The 18,644-nt window shown below is 42.7% G+C and overlaps 1 protein-coding gene across 4 annotated transcripts in view; it reads left to right on the top strand.

Moving 5' to 3' along the window:
- Positions 1–16,644, top strand: part of htr2cl1 (5-hydroxytryptamine (serotonin) receptor 2C, G protein-coupled-like 1) — a 124,227-nt gene extending 107,583 nt beyond the window's left edge. For all 4 annotated transcript variants that reach the window (XM_029454787.1, XM_029454788.1, XM_029454789.1 and 1 more), the window contains 5 exons: positions 1,100–1,300; positions 7,555–7,718; positions 7,806–7,953; positions 8,692–8,927; positions 11,237–16,644. In XM_029454787.1, coding sequence (XP_029310647.1) covers positions 1,100–1,300; positions 7,555–7,718; positions 7,806–7,953; positions 8,692–8,927; positions 11,237–11,809 — 1,322 coding nt within the window. In that variant the 3' untranslated portion in view covers positions 11,810–16,644. The remainder of the gene's footprint in view (positions 1–1,099; positions 1,301–7,554; positions 7,719–7,805; positions 7,954–8,691; positions 8,928–11,236) is intronic.
- Positions 16,645–18,644: the final 2,000 nt, after the last annotated feature.

Raw genomic sequence — 18,644 nt, 5'->3', positions numbered from 1 at the left:
GCGATAAGCAGCCAGCTCGCCAATCAAGCTAATGAATTTACACCAGTTTAATCAAAGGTTAACCTGTTAATGTAATTCTCTTGCAAAATGCTCCTTGTGGTGTTTCTGTAAGTTACAACAGCTGCTGTGTGCTCGTCCCAGGCCGAGATAATTGAGGCCGATGTTATTTCCCAATGACCCAAACTGTTCCCCTCCGCAGATCAGTGAGCCAAAAAGACTCACTGCCACCTCTACAAGGTATCACACTGACACTGGCTGTGACCTTTGACCTCCCTGTGGAGAGAGAGAGAGACAGAACAGGGGATGATTCAGACAGGAGTGTTAGCTTAGCAGATAAGCGAGGCTGGATTGAGGCACAGCTTTGAGTGGAGAGGAGGTCGATGGGCTCAGGCTGTTAAGGCTTGAAACAAACCTTTAGTTCACAGATGTAGAAATGTGCCGCGGCTCTCACTCCTTCTTCTTCTTCTTCTTCTTCTTCTTCTTCTTCTTCGGAGGCAGAACATAAAATGACAAAATACGCCCAAAAACACCCAACAGGCTATATTTGAGCTATACTTAGCCACGCGTGCAACCACCCAAACCTAATCTGTTGTCTTTATAATCGTCCTTAATCAACATTTTATTCAATATTCCCCTCCGTTTGATCGTTTTCCTCCTCATGTCAGGATTAGCAGCAAACAAAAACACTGATTTCATTTCATTACAAAACCATATGGTGAACAAAGATCTAAAGCAGAGCTTCCCTACTGGCCACATGTGTGTGCGAAGTATCTATTTAACCTCTGTGACTATAACATGTAAACACCTTCATCCACTGATCTTAATCCTGATAGTCAGAGTAAGACTTGTAAACCATGTACCTGTAATCAAAGCGTTGCCTTTCATCGTGGGGACTGGGGAAAGGTGCTGCATGCACGTGTGCACTCTAATTAATGAAAGTTTAGCCAACCTGCATCTTAAGCCTTCACACTTCGCTGAAACTGAGATTGAACATATCTACATCACTGCTTTCAAACACAACTGTGTATCAAAAGTTGTGTATGATCCACAATGCAACATTACCGTTATATCTTTAACCCTCCTCTCTCTCGCCCTCTAGACTACGCCTGGCCTCTCCCCAGCGCCCTGTGTCCGATCTGGATCTACCTGGACGTGCTGTTCTCCACCGCCTCCATCATGCACCTGTGCGCCATCTCTCTGGACCGATACGTCGCCATCCGCAACCCCATAGAGCACAGCCGCTTCAACTCCCGAACCAAAGCCATGATGAAGATCGCCGCCGTCTGGACCATATCTATAGGTCAGAACATCATATTTTACAGCTTAGTTGCTTTTGAAGATACTCATACTCAGTTTTATCACCACATACTTCCATTTACTTCTCATTGGGATTGATTCTGTGGCATTTGGGTGAACTGGCCCTTTAATATTTTTTGGGGGAACTCCATTTACAGCTCCCCACACACACACACACACAAGATGTGTTTAAAATACAATCTGGCGTCAGGGAGATGGTGATTCAGCTTTATGGTGGTTTCTGAGGCTTTAATGCATTTTGTTTTATGTTCCTGTTAATTTGTCCACCCCCTATAGGCTCCCTGGCAGTTTCTCCAGAGGTCCAACCAGCTGAGCGTCTGACAGCTTGTTGTTACAGTTGGATCTGAATTGCTCCACATACCTCTCTAACCCCCCAGAGGGGATCGCAGCACTTTTTCATCTTCATCAGTCGCAGAGACGATGATATGGAAATGAATGACTATTAGTAATAGCCAGGAGACACTGCACACGTACAGAGATATAAAGGCAGATGAACTGCAGCCTATACGTGCGATGTTAATCCCATGTTTTGATTGAGTGACCGATGATGTGAAGTCTGATACGAGCTGATTAGCTGCACATTTTAATGAAATCTCTGAGGAAATAATGGAGAGAAAGCTCTGGCACTACCCTGAAAGTTGTGTCACCACAAGGTCCATTCAGTAGTTCTGGAGCTTTCAATCATATTGCATGGTTTTCATCAGCACTTTAGCAGTTGTTTAAATTTCTATTATTCGTCCTGTCCATGTTTCCTGATCTTCAAAGTTCCTTCTTGACCTTTGTAAATAATAGTTTATGTAATAATCTCAGTGACTTCGCTATAATTTCCTTTTTGTCCTGTTTCCAACGTCCCTGACCCCTCGCTGTCCCGTCCCTCCCCACCCCGCCCCCTCGCTGTCCCGTCCCTCCCCACCCCGCCCCCTCGCTGTCCCGTCCCTCCCCACCCCGCCCCCTCGCTGTCCCGTCGATCCCCATCCCGCCCCCTCGCTGTCCCATCCCTCCCCACCCCGTCTTGTTAGAGCAATCTTATCAGCCGTATGTATTATAGCCTGTGTGTGTGTGTGTGTGTGTGTGTGTGTGTGTGTGCGTGTGTGTGTGTGTGTGCCTTTCTCTGGAACGTGTTGAGGGATCAGATGACTTTCCTCTCAGATGTCTGTCTGACCTCTGGCTCCTGTTGATGTTGTTTCGTGCCCTTTAAGACCCAGGAGGTCGTCCATGTCTTAACACGCGCTACCACACACACACACACACACACACACACACACACACACACACACTGATTGTCAGAGCACATCATCAGTCTGACGTCCTCTGATCCTACAGTAAATGCTAAGTTATTACATTAGCACATAAACCCCCCGAGGATACAGTAGATTTTCCCTGCATGTAATTCCTCAATTTCTAGAAGAATCGCTTTATATAGGATCTATTTAATCTGATCCCTGTGTGGGATTTAATACGAGTGAACTCACTGGTTTAAGAGTTGCATTATATCCAATCTCTAGATTGTTACTGATAGCTGATGTGATTTAAAAACAGAGTAAACTTCCTTTATTGACGTATATCCCCTTTTATTAAACAAACTGGCTGTTATCAGATTAGCCTCGGCTGACCTCATCACATAAACTGCGTGTCAGAGCCAAACTGTATCGGTGTTGAGCATGTTCACACTTAAAAACTGACAAACCATAATAATTATATACACATACAGAGTTTTATCATTAGCTTAATAGGTGAAGCTGAATTTCTTAGAGCGCCCTCTGCTGGACGACGAGACAAACTGTTGCACTTATAGAACTAGACGGACTAGAACATCCAGTCCGAAATATCTTAAGAAAGTGTGTGTGCTGGGAAAGATTCCTTTTTTAAAGGCAGTATTGACAAATGGAGATGATTGACACCTGCAGACACAACAGCACTCACTCACTACTGACCGTTTTTATTTCCTTGACCTCTCATTTCCACAACATTGGGTCTGAGAGGGCTCACAGCGATCGATGCTGAAAGATTAGAGAGGAAACATCCAACAGGAGATGTGCTCTATGCTTGTTCATTTCCCACCAAGAGATCTCAAGCCTCTTTTTACCTTTTGTGTGTGCGTCGCCTCCCTTCCTTCTGCTCTTCAGACCACTTGGAACCGATGCATCTGCTCTCAACTAAACTGAAGCACCAATCTAGACACAACAGTTTCCTCTTGTGCGACACATTTGAAATGCAGGCTGTTTTGGCCGCGCATTTACAGGCGTGTGTTGTGCCGACGAGCGGATTTGAAGTGTTTGGGACGAGATGAAGTCACGTTTTGAGTCATTGTCGTCTCTCAGCTGCCAAAACTATGGAGCAAACTGATCTTTTTGACGCTAATCTTTGCTTTCAAGACCTTATGGAGTCAAATCAAGTAAGTCATGTGTATGTAAACAGTATATATATGTTCTTCTCAGTGGCTGACTCAACCAAGTTTCTCACTTTCCACTAATTTATTCACACATCTCCTTCACAACACAAACTCTTTGAAGGGGAAGGAACCAGTGAGGTGCGTCGGAGCTTTCCTTTGGATTCACCTGGCTGGTCTAAATGAGGAAAAACAGCAGATGGATGTAATTATATATTCTCTTTGTGTTGTTCTTTCTAAAAAACTTACTTCCTCCCATCTTAAGCACATCATCACACCCTGCAGACATCTTTAGGAGACATCTGTCAGTAAACCTTTGTAAAGAAACTGCCATATAGTGAGATAACTTTTGAAAGAAGAAAGAACACAGACTTCTGCTTTGAATTCACAATCAATAAAACACACTGGATTTAAATCCCTATTTATGCTGTTTTTTGTGAGGTAAAAAGCTTTTTTTATTACGTTGGATCCCTAATTATTAATTAGAAAATTGTTGGGGTGGGGTCGTAGGATTAAAATGTACTTTTCAGTTTTTAAAAAACCCTCCCCAGCATTATTAATATTTTAATTGGATCCTATCCTTTACTTTAAATCCCCTCCGCTAAAAGAAAAAATACATACCCTTCCCCATTTCTGAAATTCTTTCATTTTCCTTCAAAGTTGTTTTGCTGTGAAACTTCCGAGCAGCACTGACAGATCAAGATGATTGACACCTGCAGAAACCTGCTAGAGTTTTACATTCTTCCTTCTTCACAACCGGCTGCGTTTGAATCAGAAGAAATCCCCTGTTGTCCTGTTGGTGTTTCCTTGACCCCTCTAAAGGTTCTGCACCGCTACACGCCGCAATGATTGAGGTCTGAGAGGGTTTACTGCGATCAATGCTGAAGGATTAGCAAGGAAGCATCCAGCAGAAGATCCTTGCAGCCATTCCCTCTGATGTAATAACACACTGTTTGACCTCGAGGTAGTTTAAATCCATCCTGACTTGTAGGTCCTGTACGACCGCAGCTTACATAACACGACATTATATAAGTGTTGTTCATTATAAATCTATACAGTCCTTGATTTTGTTCACCTAAATCTCTCTGCCCGGCTCACTGTTTACTCACCTTTTAAATGTAGTTTTGAAAAAGCACTTGAAATAACTTATTATTATTTATTGTATATACTTATACATTGCATCAGATTGCATCGGAAAGGAGGAAACAAGCAGGGAGGAAAGGAAACAAAGGTGTAGGGGAGGAAACAAGGAAACAAGTTGGAAGGGATGGATGGAAAGAAGGAAATGAGGAGGAAGTGGAGGAAAGAAGAAAGGATGGGAAGGTGGATGGGGGGTGAAAACAAGGAGTGAAGGAAAGAAACAAGGAGGTAAGGGAGGAAACAAGGAGAATGGAGGGAGACGAGGAGCGAGGAAAGGAAACAAAGGTGTAGGGGAGGAAACAAGGAGAGAAGGAAGGAAACAAGTTGGCAGGGAAGGAAACGAGGAGGAAGGGGAAGAAATAACAAAAGAAGAAAGGATGGAGCAGAGGAAACGAGGAGGGAAGGTAGGAAACGTGGAGGTAGGGGATGAAACGAGGAGGGAAAGAAGGGAACTTACAAGTAGCAAATGAAAGAAACAAGGAGGGATAGAAGGTAACAAGGAGAGAGGGAAGGAAACAAGGAGGGAGGGGAGGAAACACGGAGCGGACTCAATGTTTCAACTATGATTTCTTTATTTTACCTAAAGTAGCACGAGTAAAATGTTTCCCTCACTTTGCGCACATCTTATCTCCTTCCCTCCGTTATTTTTCCATGAGCATGCAAAGCAATTTCCTCTATTATTCAAGCATACAGCTGATGCCTCGCGCTGCATTTGCTGGTTTGGAGCTCTCGGTTTCACAGAGCTGCGAGGCGCTGACAGGGGAGCAACAGTTTGCAGAGCAGCTCACACCCTGATGACTTTGCAGATCTCCCTCTGCTGGTACAATAATCTTCCTCCAGCAGCACCAGCTCGCTGATACAACACAGCGAGTGTGTGTGCTCACCACATTATTGTGACTGTTGGATTTACAGAGTGGGAGAACAGCTTTGGCTTCAGCAAATAACTAGGATCACCTGAGGGAATTAAATGCTATATTTTGAAGTTTAAACAGCACAAAGTGAAGTGCAACCTGCGTATGGCTGCCAAAAGTTACATTGTATATTATGTGACAAGAGGTTACCCATCAGGCACTGCTTCACCGTCAAGGGTCGGTCCGACATAATTACAAAAACAAATAAAAAATCGCTTTGCTTCCAGCCATACAGATGGTTCTGGCTTTATTAAAAAGAAAAAATGACATTCAACAGCAACATGTCTGCAATGTCCTCCAGAACTCTGGATCATCCAAAGACTTAAAGGTATATAGTCCCAAAGGTAATGACGTAACTAACTCTGGAAAGAGATATTGCTGTTGAATGTCTTGAGCATTCGGCTGTAGCCCTAAAACAAAGATGGCGACGGCTAAAATGTAGAACTCAAGGCTTCAAAACCGCAGTGCACAAACCAATGGGTGATGGTCCACTTCTTAAAGACAGTCTATGCTCAAAACCTTTCTGCACGACTACATGCCACCTTTTTCTTTGCAATATGAGTCAACCAGTTTAATCCACACGCTGTTTAAAACAGTATTGATGAGTCGTGACTCGACCCAGACCGCTGGACAGTCTCATTAGTCAGAACAATTTGCACATCACAGGTTATTTAGTCATCCGCAGAGGGAAAATGTTTACAACCTATGCAAACAGATTCATCCTCCTTTGGCAGCGTCTGTGCAGTCGATTGCAGCGATCGCATTAAGGGAGCTGCACTTCTCCAAATTGTGTTTTGATGTTGGCTCGGTCACCAGCTGCGCAAGAGAAAATTATGTACCTTGGCTTTGAATTAATAATGGCGGCCGTCACTGTGGGCGTGACACAGAGATGTCCCGACTAGTAAACACTCCTGTGGCCCAGAGCTCGATAGCTGTGTAGACAGATCCCAGGTGAGCGAACACTTTCACCACAAAAGCTCTTTGAGGTCAGAAGCGGCACACGAGTTGGGTTATTATCGTATGCCAGAAAATCAGTTGGCCTTTTATCGGTCAATGTCCTCGAACAGCACCAAAGCAACAATACAGCAAAACAACATGAACCTCCACTACGCACCGACAGCTGTGGCTCTATTTCCCGTCTAAATGTGTTAGTGCACAAATATGTATTCTCATGATGATAAAAAAGAGATTGAGTTTTTACAGGATGCATTCTCATATGCCCGTTGTGTGTTGGTCCAAGGCGGTTCACGAGGAAATGATTAAACATTTTCATGATTTTCTTATTATTACAATATAAATGACCCTCTGCGAAACTATAAAGTTAATTAGAAACAGCTGGTTTTCCCTGATTATCACCTTCATGGTTCACTTTGAATCCATCTGTTTCCAGGCAAGAAATGACACCATTCAGAAAATATGTATTTTTTACAATATGAGCTTTAAAACAAAATGAGGTAGGGCGTTGGAATTCTCCAAATTATTGATGGTAATTAAATGTGCATTTACAGACAAGGTGTTACCTCTCAAGAGCAAAGACGAAGTGTTTAAATATATTTAAAAAATATACATGTAATGAATTGGACTGGTCAATGGTCAATTTTACCCTAAGATTATCTTTATGTTTATGCCCCATTGTTATCCCATATGTTTACATAGTTTTTCAGATATTACCTGGCTCTGGTTTGTCTGGAATAAACAGAAACCACCTACAGAAATAGAAAATGAACCAAAAGACACGACAAGTTCTCGACCAAATAATAAAAACGAATGTATTCCTTTTACCTTCTCTCCGTCTAGGCGTCTCGATGCCTATCCCAGTGATCGGCCTCCACAACGAGGACAAGGTCTTCGTCAACGGCAGCTGCGTCCTCAACGAGGAGCGCTTCATGCTGATTGGCTCCTTCGTGGCCTTCTTCATCCCCCTGGTCATCATGGTGGTGTCGTACTGCCTCACCATACAGGTAGCTGTGCCTGTGTGTGCCCCTATAAACCCTTCACAACACCCTGCCTCCTTTTCTAAATTTGTTCTCCCTCCCTCTCTTCTCCAGGTGCTCCAGAGGCAGGCCACTGTCTTCCTGTGCGAGGCAAAGACTTCCTCCCAGCAGCCTTTGCACACACCAGCAATGAAATTGCAGCCTCCACCCAGCACCTTCCTCCTTCCTCAGATCAACACACTTTCTCCTTCAGAATCACAAGGTAAGAACTGATCAGGCTGAAACTTGGTTTATTCTAACCCATATGTGTTATTAATGTTAAGTTCAGGATGAGAACAGTTTTTAGTAGTTTTTGATGAGCCTTATGTTGGTGTTTCATCTTGTTTTTCTACAGATTTTAATCACAAACTTTAGAAATCTTCCAAATGACACCTAGTAGAGGCAACACACTAGAACGATTGCTTTGCTGTTGACTCTTGAGATAGTTGAGTAAACCTGTGCGGTCCAAGCGTTGCTGCATATTTTCATTTTAATAACAAAAGATGGTTCCACCACAGCCCAGCACCAACAGTATGCCCTGTGCCTACACCATGTCAGGTAAATACACCAGCAGCTATCTATCCGATTAGTTTGGGCTGCACATGGACGCTTCCTGATTCCGAGCCTTAGAGATCAAATTGCACGTTGTGGCAGACTTGACCCATTTTCCACCAACAGCGAATGAATGGAGCATTCTCCCCATGTTTAACCTTTTCATACGTCCGACTCTTACAAAATGCCAGCCGCCTTGTTAACACAGAATGTGACATGTTTTCACTGGTTTCTTGTCCCGGGTGAAATCTGCAGCCCTTTTCTTGCTAACTAAGTTGAAAGGAGACATGATGATAACAGACAAATCCCATCTTTCAGCTGGCAAATGCATCAGATGTTTTGTCAATTTGTTCACCCACAAACCTCTCTTGGTAACGTAGATGCTTGACCCCACTTACCCCTCCCACAGAGTTAAAGCCCCCGCCTCCTCAGAGCAGACGAAACACATTGAGCTGTCTGAAGGGAGCGGAGCCCAGCATACTCCTCAGCACCTCCACGGCACACAGTATTAGCATTATTCCCGGCTCTGAAGTGCCGTCTCAGCTCAGCTCGCCAGCCGCGGGGCCAGGGCGGAGCGACACGTCGGGTTGCCACGGGCGACGTGGGATGATGCAGGCCATAAAGAACGAGAGACGGGCCTCTAAGGTGAGAACAAAGAGTGGAGCTGAGTGCTTGTCAGGTGACTTAAGGTGCACTTGTTTCATAATGTAACAGCAGGAAGATAAATACATTCAGAGGTAGGGGTGGGTAACCTCAGTACTTGTGTGGGATCCTTAGCTTCAAGGCATTGAATGCTCAAATGTGTGTGCTTCTTTTATTTATTATTGTTTTTAACTTCTGTATTTTAAATAGACACACGAGTGGCTGCTTGTGTTTAAAAGAAACTGAACAACTTAACAGGGTTTAACTTCTCACCTCGCTGCAGTGATGTAGAAGTGTACACCAGGGTGTCGTCAGTACGTTGTGACATCACTGGTGGGTGTGGTTGCAGTTGCATTTCACTTAATTGTCCCTCCCCGCTCCCCTTACAGACGAAGATAACAAAAACAGGGATTAGTTCGTCGTGTATCGTTCCTAACATAACATATCGGGTATGGAATTAATCTGCGGATGCTCCCGTTCAAAGTGAGACCAAACTCTTCTACTGATGTCCGTTTTGAGCCACGATGAACAGAATCCAATTCACATAAACATTCTGTGTGTGCACTGGAAAGAAATAGACAGGAGAGAGGCCATGCATGTATAAAGAGAGAGGCAGTGGGAGCGAGAGGGTAAATCTGGAGGTCGGTATTTGTTTGGGTGCCGAGTATTAACAATCTTTCTCCAGAATCGCTGACTCCACCTTTAAATAATGCAACTTTGAAATATATATTTCAGCTTGCAATGTAAAAATGCCAGGGGTAGTGAAGCAAACCAATCATAATCCTCAAAGCATGGTCCCTTCAAATTATTGACACCTAGATATGCTGTGATGTCCTGCAGCTCATATTGAAGGCGCCAATATGTGTTGCATCATTATCACTTAATGTCTTTGAAGACCAAGAAGCATGTTTCCACACAGAGAGCTTCACACGTCTCCTCTGAAATGGTTAGAATGGATCATGTTATCAAATCCAGCCAGACACTTTGAGCAAATGTCAAAAAGCTTGAAGCGTTGCCGGAGTCACAGAGTGCTCACCTGCAACTTTGCTAATTCAAACTCATGTTGGATGAAGACCAACGCACTCCTATATCTTTACAAATAAATCACATAAAATCGCAGTAAAAGTGGCACGCTGACTATCATCAATCGATGTACAGTTAGGGCCATAAATATTTGGACATTGACACAATGTTCATCATGTTGGCTCTGTACACGACCACAATGGACTTGAAATGAAACAGTCAAAATGTGCTTTAAGTGCAGACTTCAGCTTTAATTTGAGGGTATTTACATCCAAATCAGATGAACGGTGGAGGAACTACAACACATTGTATACGTGGTGTCCCCTTTTTAAGGGACCAAAAGTAATTGGACAAAGTAACATAATCATAAATCCAATTGTCACTTTTAATATTTGGTTGCAAATCTTTTGCAGTCAATGACAGCCTGAAGTCTGGAACCCAGAGACATCAGCAGAACTTTACAGGCTTTTTTAGATGCGTTTTAGTAAACTCTAATCTGGTCTTCCTGTTGTTGAGGCTCACCAATGGTTGACATGGTGTGGTGAACCCTCTGTATTTACTCTGGTGAAGTCTTCTCTTGATAGTTGACTTTGACACAGATACACCCACTGGACCTCCTGAAGAGTGTTCTTGATCTGGCCAACTGTTGTGAAGGGCTGTTTCTTCACCAGGAGAAGAGTTGTCTTCCGTGGTCTTCCAGGTCTTTTGGTGTTGCTGAGCTCACCAGCTGCCTTCTTTCTTTATAATAATGTACCAAACAGTTGATTTAGCAACATCTAATGTTTTTGTTATTTCTCTGATGGGTTTGTTTTGATGGTTCAGCCTAATGATGTCCTGCTTCACTGATAGTGACAGCTCTTTAGACTTCATATTGAGAGTTGACCTCAACAAATTCCAAATGCAAATACCACACTTGAAATGAACTCTAGACCTTTTATCTGCTCCTTGTAAATGAACTACAACACACACCTGGCCATGGAACAGCTGAGCAGCCAATTGTCCAATTACTTTTGGTCCCTTAAAAAGTGGACACCACGTATACAATGTGTTGAAGTTCCTCCACCGTTCATCTGATCTGGATGTAAATACCCTCAAATTAAAGCTGAAAGTCTGCACTTAAAGCACATAATGATTGTTTAATTTCAAATCTATTGTGGTCGTGTACAGAGCCAACATGATGAACATTGTGTCAATGTCCAAATAGTTATGCATCTAACTGTATGATGCATGTATTTAAATTATCTTTGTTTATTTACTTCCTTCCTTCCTCTTCTTCTCTCTTCCCTCAGGTCCTGGGAATCGTCTTCTTCCTCTTCCTCATCATGTGGTGTCCCTTCTTCATCACCAACGTCACCTTCGTCCTGTGCCGGGGCTCCTGCAATGAGTCGCTGCTTAATGACCTCTTGAACGTCTTCGTCTGGGTGGGCTACATCTCCTCTGGAGTCAACCCTCTGGTCTACACCCTCTTCAATAAGACCTACAGGAGGGCGTTCTCTAGCTACATCAGGTGTCAGTACAAAGTGGGGGCCAACGCAGCTGGACAGAGTTGCAAAACCCTCCTGGTCCCCCCGCCGTGCCCGTCGCACTCTGTGACGCCTCTTCTGATGGGCAGTCACGGGAAGGCAGGCATGGACCGCAATAGTAACTGTCGCAACGGCGGTCGGGGGAATAACGGGAGGCTGACGGTGGACCCAGAGGACATGACAGACGATGAGACACAAATCGGAATAGTGTCGCACAGCCTCTCCGAATGTCAGAACATCGGCATGCTTTCGGAAACAGAGCCGGAAACCGAGGTGGAGCAGGAGCTGTCACTCATCAGCTACAGCCCCGCCTCCAGAGAACACACCAGCAGCGTGTGATTGCGTGCTTTTTGTTGTTTTACCGCTTCTTTTTTAACCTGCAGACGCAACGCAACGCTTTCGACGAGCTGGTGCTGGAAGCCTAAAGCGTTGCCATTGGCTGTAAACCTGCAGTGGGGACTTTTATTTTGAAAGGATTAGTCTTGGGTGAGAAGCCTTATCCCCACGCTGAAGTGCACTACTTGTGTGAGAGAAATCAAATTACGTGAAAAAGCTTTAAGAGGAAAAGGTTTTGGACTGAAAGCCAATATTTTAGAAGTGTTTTTTTTTCTATATGGTGTCAAAATGTTGGTTTTCATACCATAAATGGAGGATCAAATCTGTGCTCTGTAGTCACAGGGTGTGGTGTACTTCATGGGGACTAAGGTACCAGCTGAGATCCAGACAGGGACTTAGTGGACGTGATAAGAAGCACTCAGTGAAGCGCTTATTCTCATTGTTAACCCTGCATAAACTCAAGCGGCCCTGGATGGAGTCCCCCTGATGCAGGTTACAGAGTCAAGCACCGACCTCTGAGGTCAACGGGGTCAAACTACGACTTCAAGCCTTCACGCAGTCCAAATGCAGTCCGAGCTCTGCTTCGTGTGGATTTTCTCCACACCAAGCAAACTAAACCAAATCTATTTTTGTGCCGGTCAAGCTTGACTACAACAGTCATAAAATATATCTGAATGAACCTTTCCAGCATGTATAATCAAACTATTCAGCCGACAGAAATGGGTTTTCTCTCCAACGGAAACTTTCTCCAGGCTGCAGTCAAAAGTTTGTGTGAGAGGATGGAGATGAAGGAATGTACGAGAACCGGTGGAGTCACAGTGCCATCTGGTGGTCGCACGGCACACAGAGGTCACCTCCCTTGGATGGAACGAGGGGTTAGAAGAAGCTAAAAACATGGAGCAGGCCTTTGGTCCAACACCGCTGTCTGGCACCTGCTTCTGCTGACCAATACGAACACTTTGGAAAAGAATTAAAGTCCCAACTTCTAAAGGTTTTTACTGACATCAATCAACAAAGTTTCAAATAAAAGGGAGCAATCTAAAAGTGAACATGTGAACGTTTTTAATATAAGGGTGCACAAATGTTCCTCGGATGTCATTCTATACAAAACATATAGATTTTACGACATCGGCCACTTTCATCCATTAGCTATCATCATCATCATGAAATAATACAAAACTCCAAGATCTTCCTCACCTTTATTTTCCAAAAACATACATTTTGTGCATCAGCGATGACATTAATTAAGGAGATAGATCTATCCAATGATACCAATTCAGCATCTTTGAGATTGTTGTCCTACACGTCTAGCCTACTTAATATACATATCACATTATCAGATTACATATCAGCACATCATCTGCGGGCATAAATCTGGGCTGAAACTCAAAGCATCATCCCCGAGGGTTGGGACGTATTAATTCTTTTAAGAAATGAATGATTTTGATTGAAGGTCGGCCATTAGATCTTTTTCCTCTCCAAAAACAACTACGTTTGAAAGTACAGTGAAAGCCAAAAAGGACGGAAAGAAGATTTGTGCTCACATTTAGGAAAATGACCTTTGAGTTGAAATGCGCTCCACCAGAGTCCCACTGTTACATGTGTGCTCTGATGAGGAGGATGAAAAGTTTGCCAATATCTCCAAGAATTGCAGTTTTGACCCTGAACTCGATGGTCTGAAACTCTCTGATCTCTGTCTGCTTTAAAGTCTGTTCAGTCTGAGTTGTCAGTGTGACTCAAAGACCAAATAGCTTTAGATTTCCTCTGTCGCATAAAACGGACAGAAAGTCAATACGCCAAGAGACAGACCCCTGACTCTATCCAGACAGGTCTCCAACCCTCACAGCTCAGTCTCGCTGATTTTCTCGCACTCCCTCCTCGCACATTTTATCGGCGTCTGACAAGCGGCGTGATTCCTCCACACTGCATCACCATCAGCTGAAATATCTGCAATATACTGCCTTAGAAAAGGATTTCATATTGTGTGGATTTTACAGGTGGCAAATTTAGATTTCTTAGTAATAAGAGACAATATAGGAGCTATAACCTGAAACTCGTATGCATATAGTGATTGGCTTCGTAGGTTTAGTTCTATAGAGCTAAATGGTTCGTGATGTAAAGGAAATACATTGATACAAGTGACGTTTTAGGAGATCCTTAAAGGGGCACTCCACCAGTTTCACACATCAGGTTCAGTTTCTCATCTAATGTCTTCTGTGGCCAAAGTCAAATAGGTAAATAGCCCTGATGATGTCGTAGTGATGTCATAGTGATGTCATCTGGGTTATCTCGAGTTGGGCTTGAGACTAAAACAGGTTTAACAGAAAGCCTTTTTTAAAGCTGGAGATCTGAGGTTTGAAAGATGTGGGCAATTAGGAAGCAGCAGAGGGGTCCGATGAAAGTCGCTATTGAGTTGCATCTTGGGAATTGTAGTGTTTTTGGAGATTGAGACTAAAAGTCAGGATATCTCAGCCTCTGCTGCTTCGATGTTGACCAATCTTTGCTTGATTTGTCTCTTTTTAGTCTCTTCACTTAATTGAAGTGCAATACTCAATTGCTGGAGTACCCCTTTAAATTATAAAAATACTGACTGACACTTTTACTTACTGAGTTTTCCTTCCAGCCTAGCTGTTATCTTACCAAAGTAGATGTCACTTTCCCCAGTGATCAATAATTCATTTTAGTAATACTCCCTTTAGCCATAGGACAGCCAAAATTACAAACATCTGAATGTAAAACAACTTTTTTTACCCATAATCCCCCATTCAAGGTCAAAGAGCAGAGGTCAAAGCCTGCAGATGACCAATCGAATCCAGAGCCTAAGGTCTGCAGCCACCTCTGCACACAATTAGAATGAAACATAAGAACTGGGAGTCCCTTCGTTCTAATTCTGTGCATCTCTGTATACTTTCGCCACTATTTGTAAGCTACAGACTTAACACGGTGGACGTTCGCACCACTTTTCTCTCCACAAGGAGAGGTCTACATGAGCTAATGTTGTCATCAACGTTTGGCCTACAAATACTGTGCATGTTTGAAGTGATGTTCAAAAGGTCCTCTCTGCCTCACACGTTGTTTTTGTTCTTGTTTAAATACTTGTAAGGAATGAAAAAGGAAAGAAAGAACAAACCAAGAGCAATCGACAAAATGCACATTGCATACAGCTTGCAACTCCTGCAGGCATTTCAACAACAATAACAACATAAACGAGAGAAAAAGAAAAAGAAAAAGAACGGTGGAGAGAGGACTCTCTGAACTTGGTTGAATAGGTCATGTTTGATCCATTCAGGTGTGAGCAAACAAAGAGCTACAGCCAGGCCAGCCAGCTCAGTATGTCGCAATGTATTAACTATATGTTTCCCGTGTACCTGTGTGTGTACCAGGCCTGGCTCAAATTGCTGTCTGAGATTGATTCAGTACATTTTCTGGGTTTGTTATCGATGGTGACTGGCACGATGGAATGAATCATGTTTTCCCTGCAGATGCCAATCCTGTCGGGCTCGCGTCCAGACAGATGAGAGCAATCACTCGGAGAGAGTATCTGGAGGGATTTCAACTAATAACTTGATCCAGGACTGGTGTGTATAGAAATAGTTGGAGGCGTTTATTGACAGAGTTTCACATTAATGAATTTGTTTCCAGGCAGCAATGCTTTGTGCAAGAACTGCCTCAGAAAATCATAAAGTGTATTTGAAAAATGGGACGGAGTAAGATGTTTCATACTTAAACTATCAGAACATGTGCATAAGCTTAAGGGGGAAATCCAGACGCTTCAGCACAATATTGATAAACAGGAAGTGGTTAGCCTAGCTTAGCATAAACGTTGAAAGCAGAGGAAACGGTTAGCCTGGCTTTGTCGAAGAACCCTCCATAAAACCACAACTTGTCATGCTCACTCTTTGGTTTTCGTACGCACTGTGGAGGTGCTGGTCGGCAGATCATTTTCAACCATTGGATAGAACCAGGCTAATTCATTTCCCCCATTCCCCGTCGTTATACTAAGCTAACCACCTGCTCGTATTTCCTGCACAGACGTGGTATCAATCGTCTCATCGCAGTCAATAATCCCAAAATATTCCTTTAAATGTTTGTTACCTTTCTGTCAGTGGGGAAGGTAGTACAATTGATAACAGAAGTAGCAGTAAATTGCACTTAACCACAAAATAAATCATCATAATGCACCGATCATCTGTAGCAATGTAAGAGAATCAAAGGATGGATTTGTTTTCCTTTAAATGTAATCCAGCAGGAAGTGCTGGAACAGTGCTTCCTCTCTGTTAACTACTTCATTTAAGGAGGGAAAGGTTTTCGAAGATCTTTTCAAATCCTGATACTAAAACATTACCCCAACATGCTGACGTTCCTACGACAAGCCAACGTGTTCCTCCCAACTGTGAGGAACCTAAAGATAGTTTTAACCCTACTGCTGTCTCACCGATCATGTGTCTCTGTCACTAAACGGCTCTGAGAATTGCCAGAGCTGCAGGTTGTTCAAGAGTTTGGCAAACCCAACTTCTCCGATGCGCCTTCCCCCGCGTTACACACTGCCCCACCCGGAGGTGCCATCAGCACCCTCCGATGCTCGTGTGCATTGACACAGACCAGTTGTCTGGTTTGTCTCGCTCTTGTATAATCCGGCGCTCGTGGGTTAGCTATCTTTTTATGTGTTGAACCTTCTTCTTTTATGCAGTGGCTGTTTTTTATACCATTTGAATTGTGAATGTCTGTCGACGACACATAGTTTATACAAAGATTATGCCATCATCCACACAATGTATATTTCTTTTCTTTTCTGTGTGATGCTGCTATTTATTTATTAAAATATTATTCTAATGTGTGGACAATTGTCTTATTTGTTCATTAACCACATGGTTAATGTTTGTAATTGTTGAAATCTCCAGTGGACCAGACTCTCCTAAATCCTCACAAACAAGGTATGGAACACTTATATTAATATCTTTATTTATATTGATATAGCACAAAGTAACAAATGAAAGTACTAAAAGAGCAACATACTAAATCAAGTAGTAAAACTCATAAATCTGAATAATAATGTGATAAAAGTAAGTTTTGAGCTTGGATTTTAAAGACGCCCGTGCAACGAGCACCAAATAAGAGTTTGGACCGTAGACAGGAACAGCTGTAGTGACAAAATGTCTGCGTTTAAATTTGGCTTCAGCCCCCTGATGGGCGAGAGTACAACAACCTTCCTGGTGAAAGTGACTGAACGGCTAAGCATTCCTCCCCTTTGATGATATACAGCTACACACCTAGACGTGAAATTTGGGGAATTGAATAATAACAGTTAATTAGAGCTGGCATTATGTATTTCATTCGGCTAATCAGTGAGAGCTTTTATTCCAGACCTCTTCACAGTGCCCCGAAAAGAGCTGAACCTGGAGCTTGTTAAACCCTGTTGAGCAGGAAACCCTCATGATGTGAGAGCTATACCCTCGCCGGTAGTGATATAAGTTGCTCAGTTTGATGCAGGTAGGTAGAGTTTAATTGCACAAAATAGCCATAAAATAGAGCTGTGCAGGGTTGTAAATGAGCAGTGATTACTGCAGAAGGTGCTGAGATTTCTTACACGTCATGAATAGCATTAAAGAGGCTCAAAACCCTGCATGCATTTCCAGTTGTCCAACACTGAAGGATGGTGGTGTACGTGAGATGAGAAGGCCTTCAAGCCCAACAGGTAATGATTAAATGTACTGCTACAGTTGACATGTCTGCTGGATCTCTGCTGTGATACGGGAAGCAAAACCTATATGTGCATTTCTAATATGTATTTGACTTCATTCATCAACAGGCCACAGATAACTGTCACAGAACTTTTCTGTTTTGATGCTGGTCCAACAGATTGCAGATAAAGGTTCATAAAGGTCATGAATCACTGACTGCACCTTTTTGTTTTTAAACCGGAGATTATGTGCTGCCTCACTAAAACACATGTGCTTACAACATAGAGCCACGAGGTGGCACCACAGTAAGCCAAAGCTTACAATCGACAGTAAAAACTACAGAAATCCTACATAGTACTACAGGTAACAAGAAACACAATGGGACAGTTTCTTGCAGTATTTGTGTCTGTTTTTGCAGGCTCAATATGCATGCTTAGATTTTAAAATCAGGGTGTTTCCTTCCAAGCAGCAGCGGATAAATCAAATCAGCACCATGGACAGCGACCGAGGATCCAGCAACCTGCAGGGGGAGATTCTCAACCCAAGGCAACAGTGCCGCTGAGTGGTGGAGCTGGAAATAAGCAGGTAACCGATTATGTCTGCACATCATTGGTTATATTAAAGGAAAACACGTGCAGTTGTGGTTCACGAGAGCTTAATATACCTATAGGTTGTTATCCAACTGGTCAGCCTTGATCCAAGTCAACAACTACTGCAAATACAGTAAACCATGGTCTACAATAGACTGGACTTCTGATTACAGATGCCTGTTGGATTATGCAGATGAGAGATTAAAAGTGAATATTGCATATATTTGCAATATGTCTTTTCAAGTGCAATATTATTATTTTTTAAATGATGTTGAATCTTTTATACTATTTAACATTTATTTAATAGACTTTATTTATTAAAATACGTTTCCATGACATTTCTACACACATAACAATCCATTAAAATGCACCCCTTAAAATCCCATACTATTGAAATTAAATATGTCCAAGACTATTCCATTACATAAGAGACAAGCAGGTTTTATTCTTATATATCTAGCTATCTTTATTTGGCATATAATCATAAAGGTGGTATAATGCCAGTGAATTAGCTTGTTCTTTTTCTTCTTCTTATAATTATAATTATAATTATAATTAGTATTATTA

The sequence above is a fragment of the Cottoperca gobio genome, chromosome 18 (genome assembly GCF_900634415.1).
Source record: "Cottoperca gobio chromosome 18, fCotGob3.1, whole genome shotgun sequence".
In the NCBI taxonomy this organism is placed as follows: domain Eukaryota; kingdom Metazoa; phylum Chordata; class Actinopteri; order Perciformes; family Bovichtidae; genus Cottoperca; species Cottoperca gobio.
This window is presented reverse-complemented; position numbering and strand designations above follow the sequence as displayed.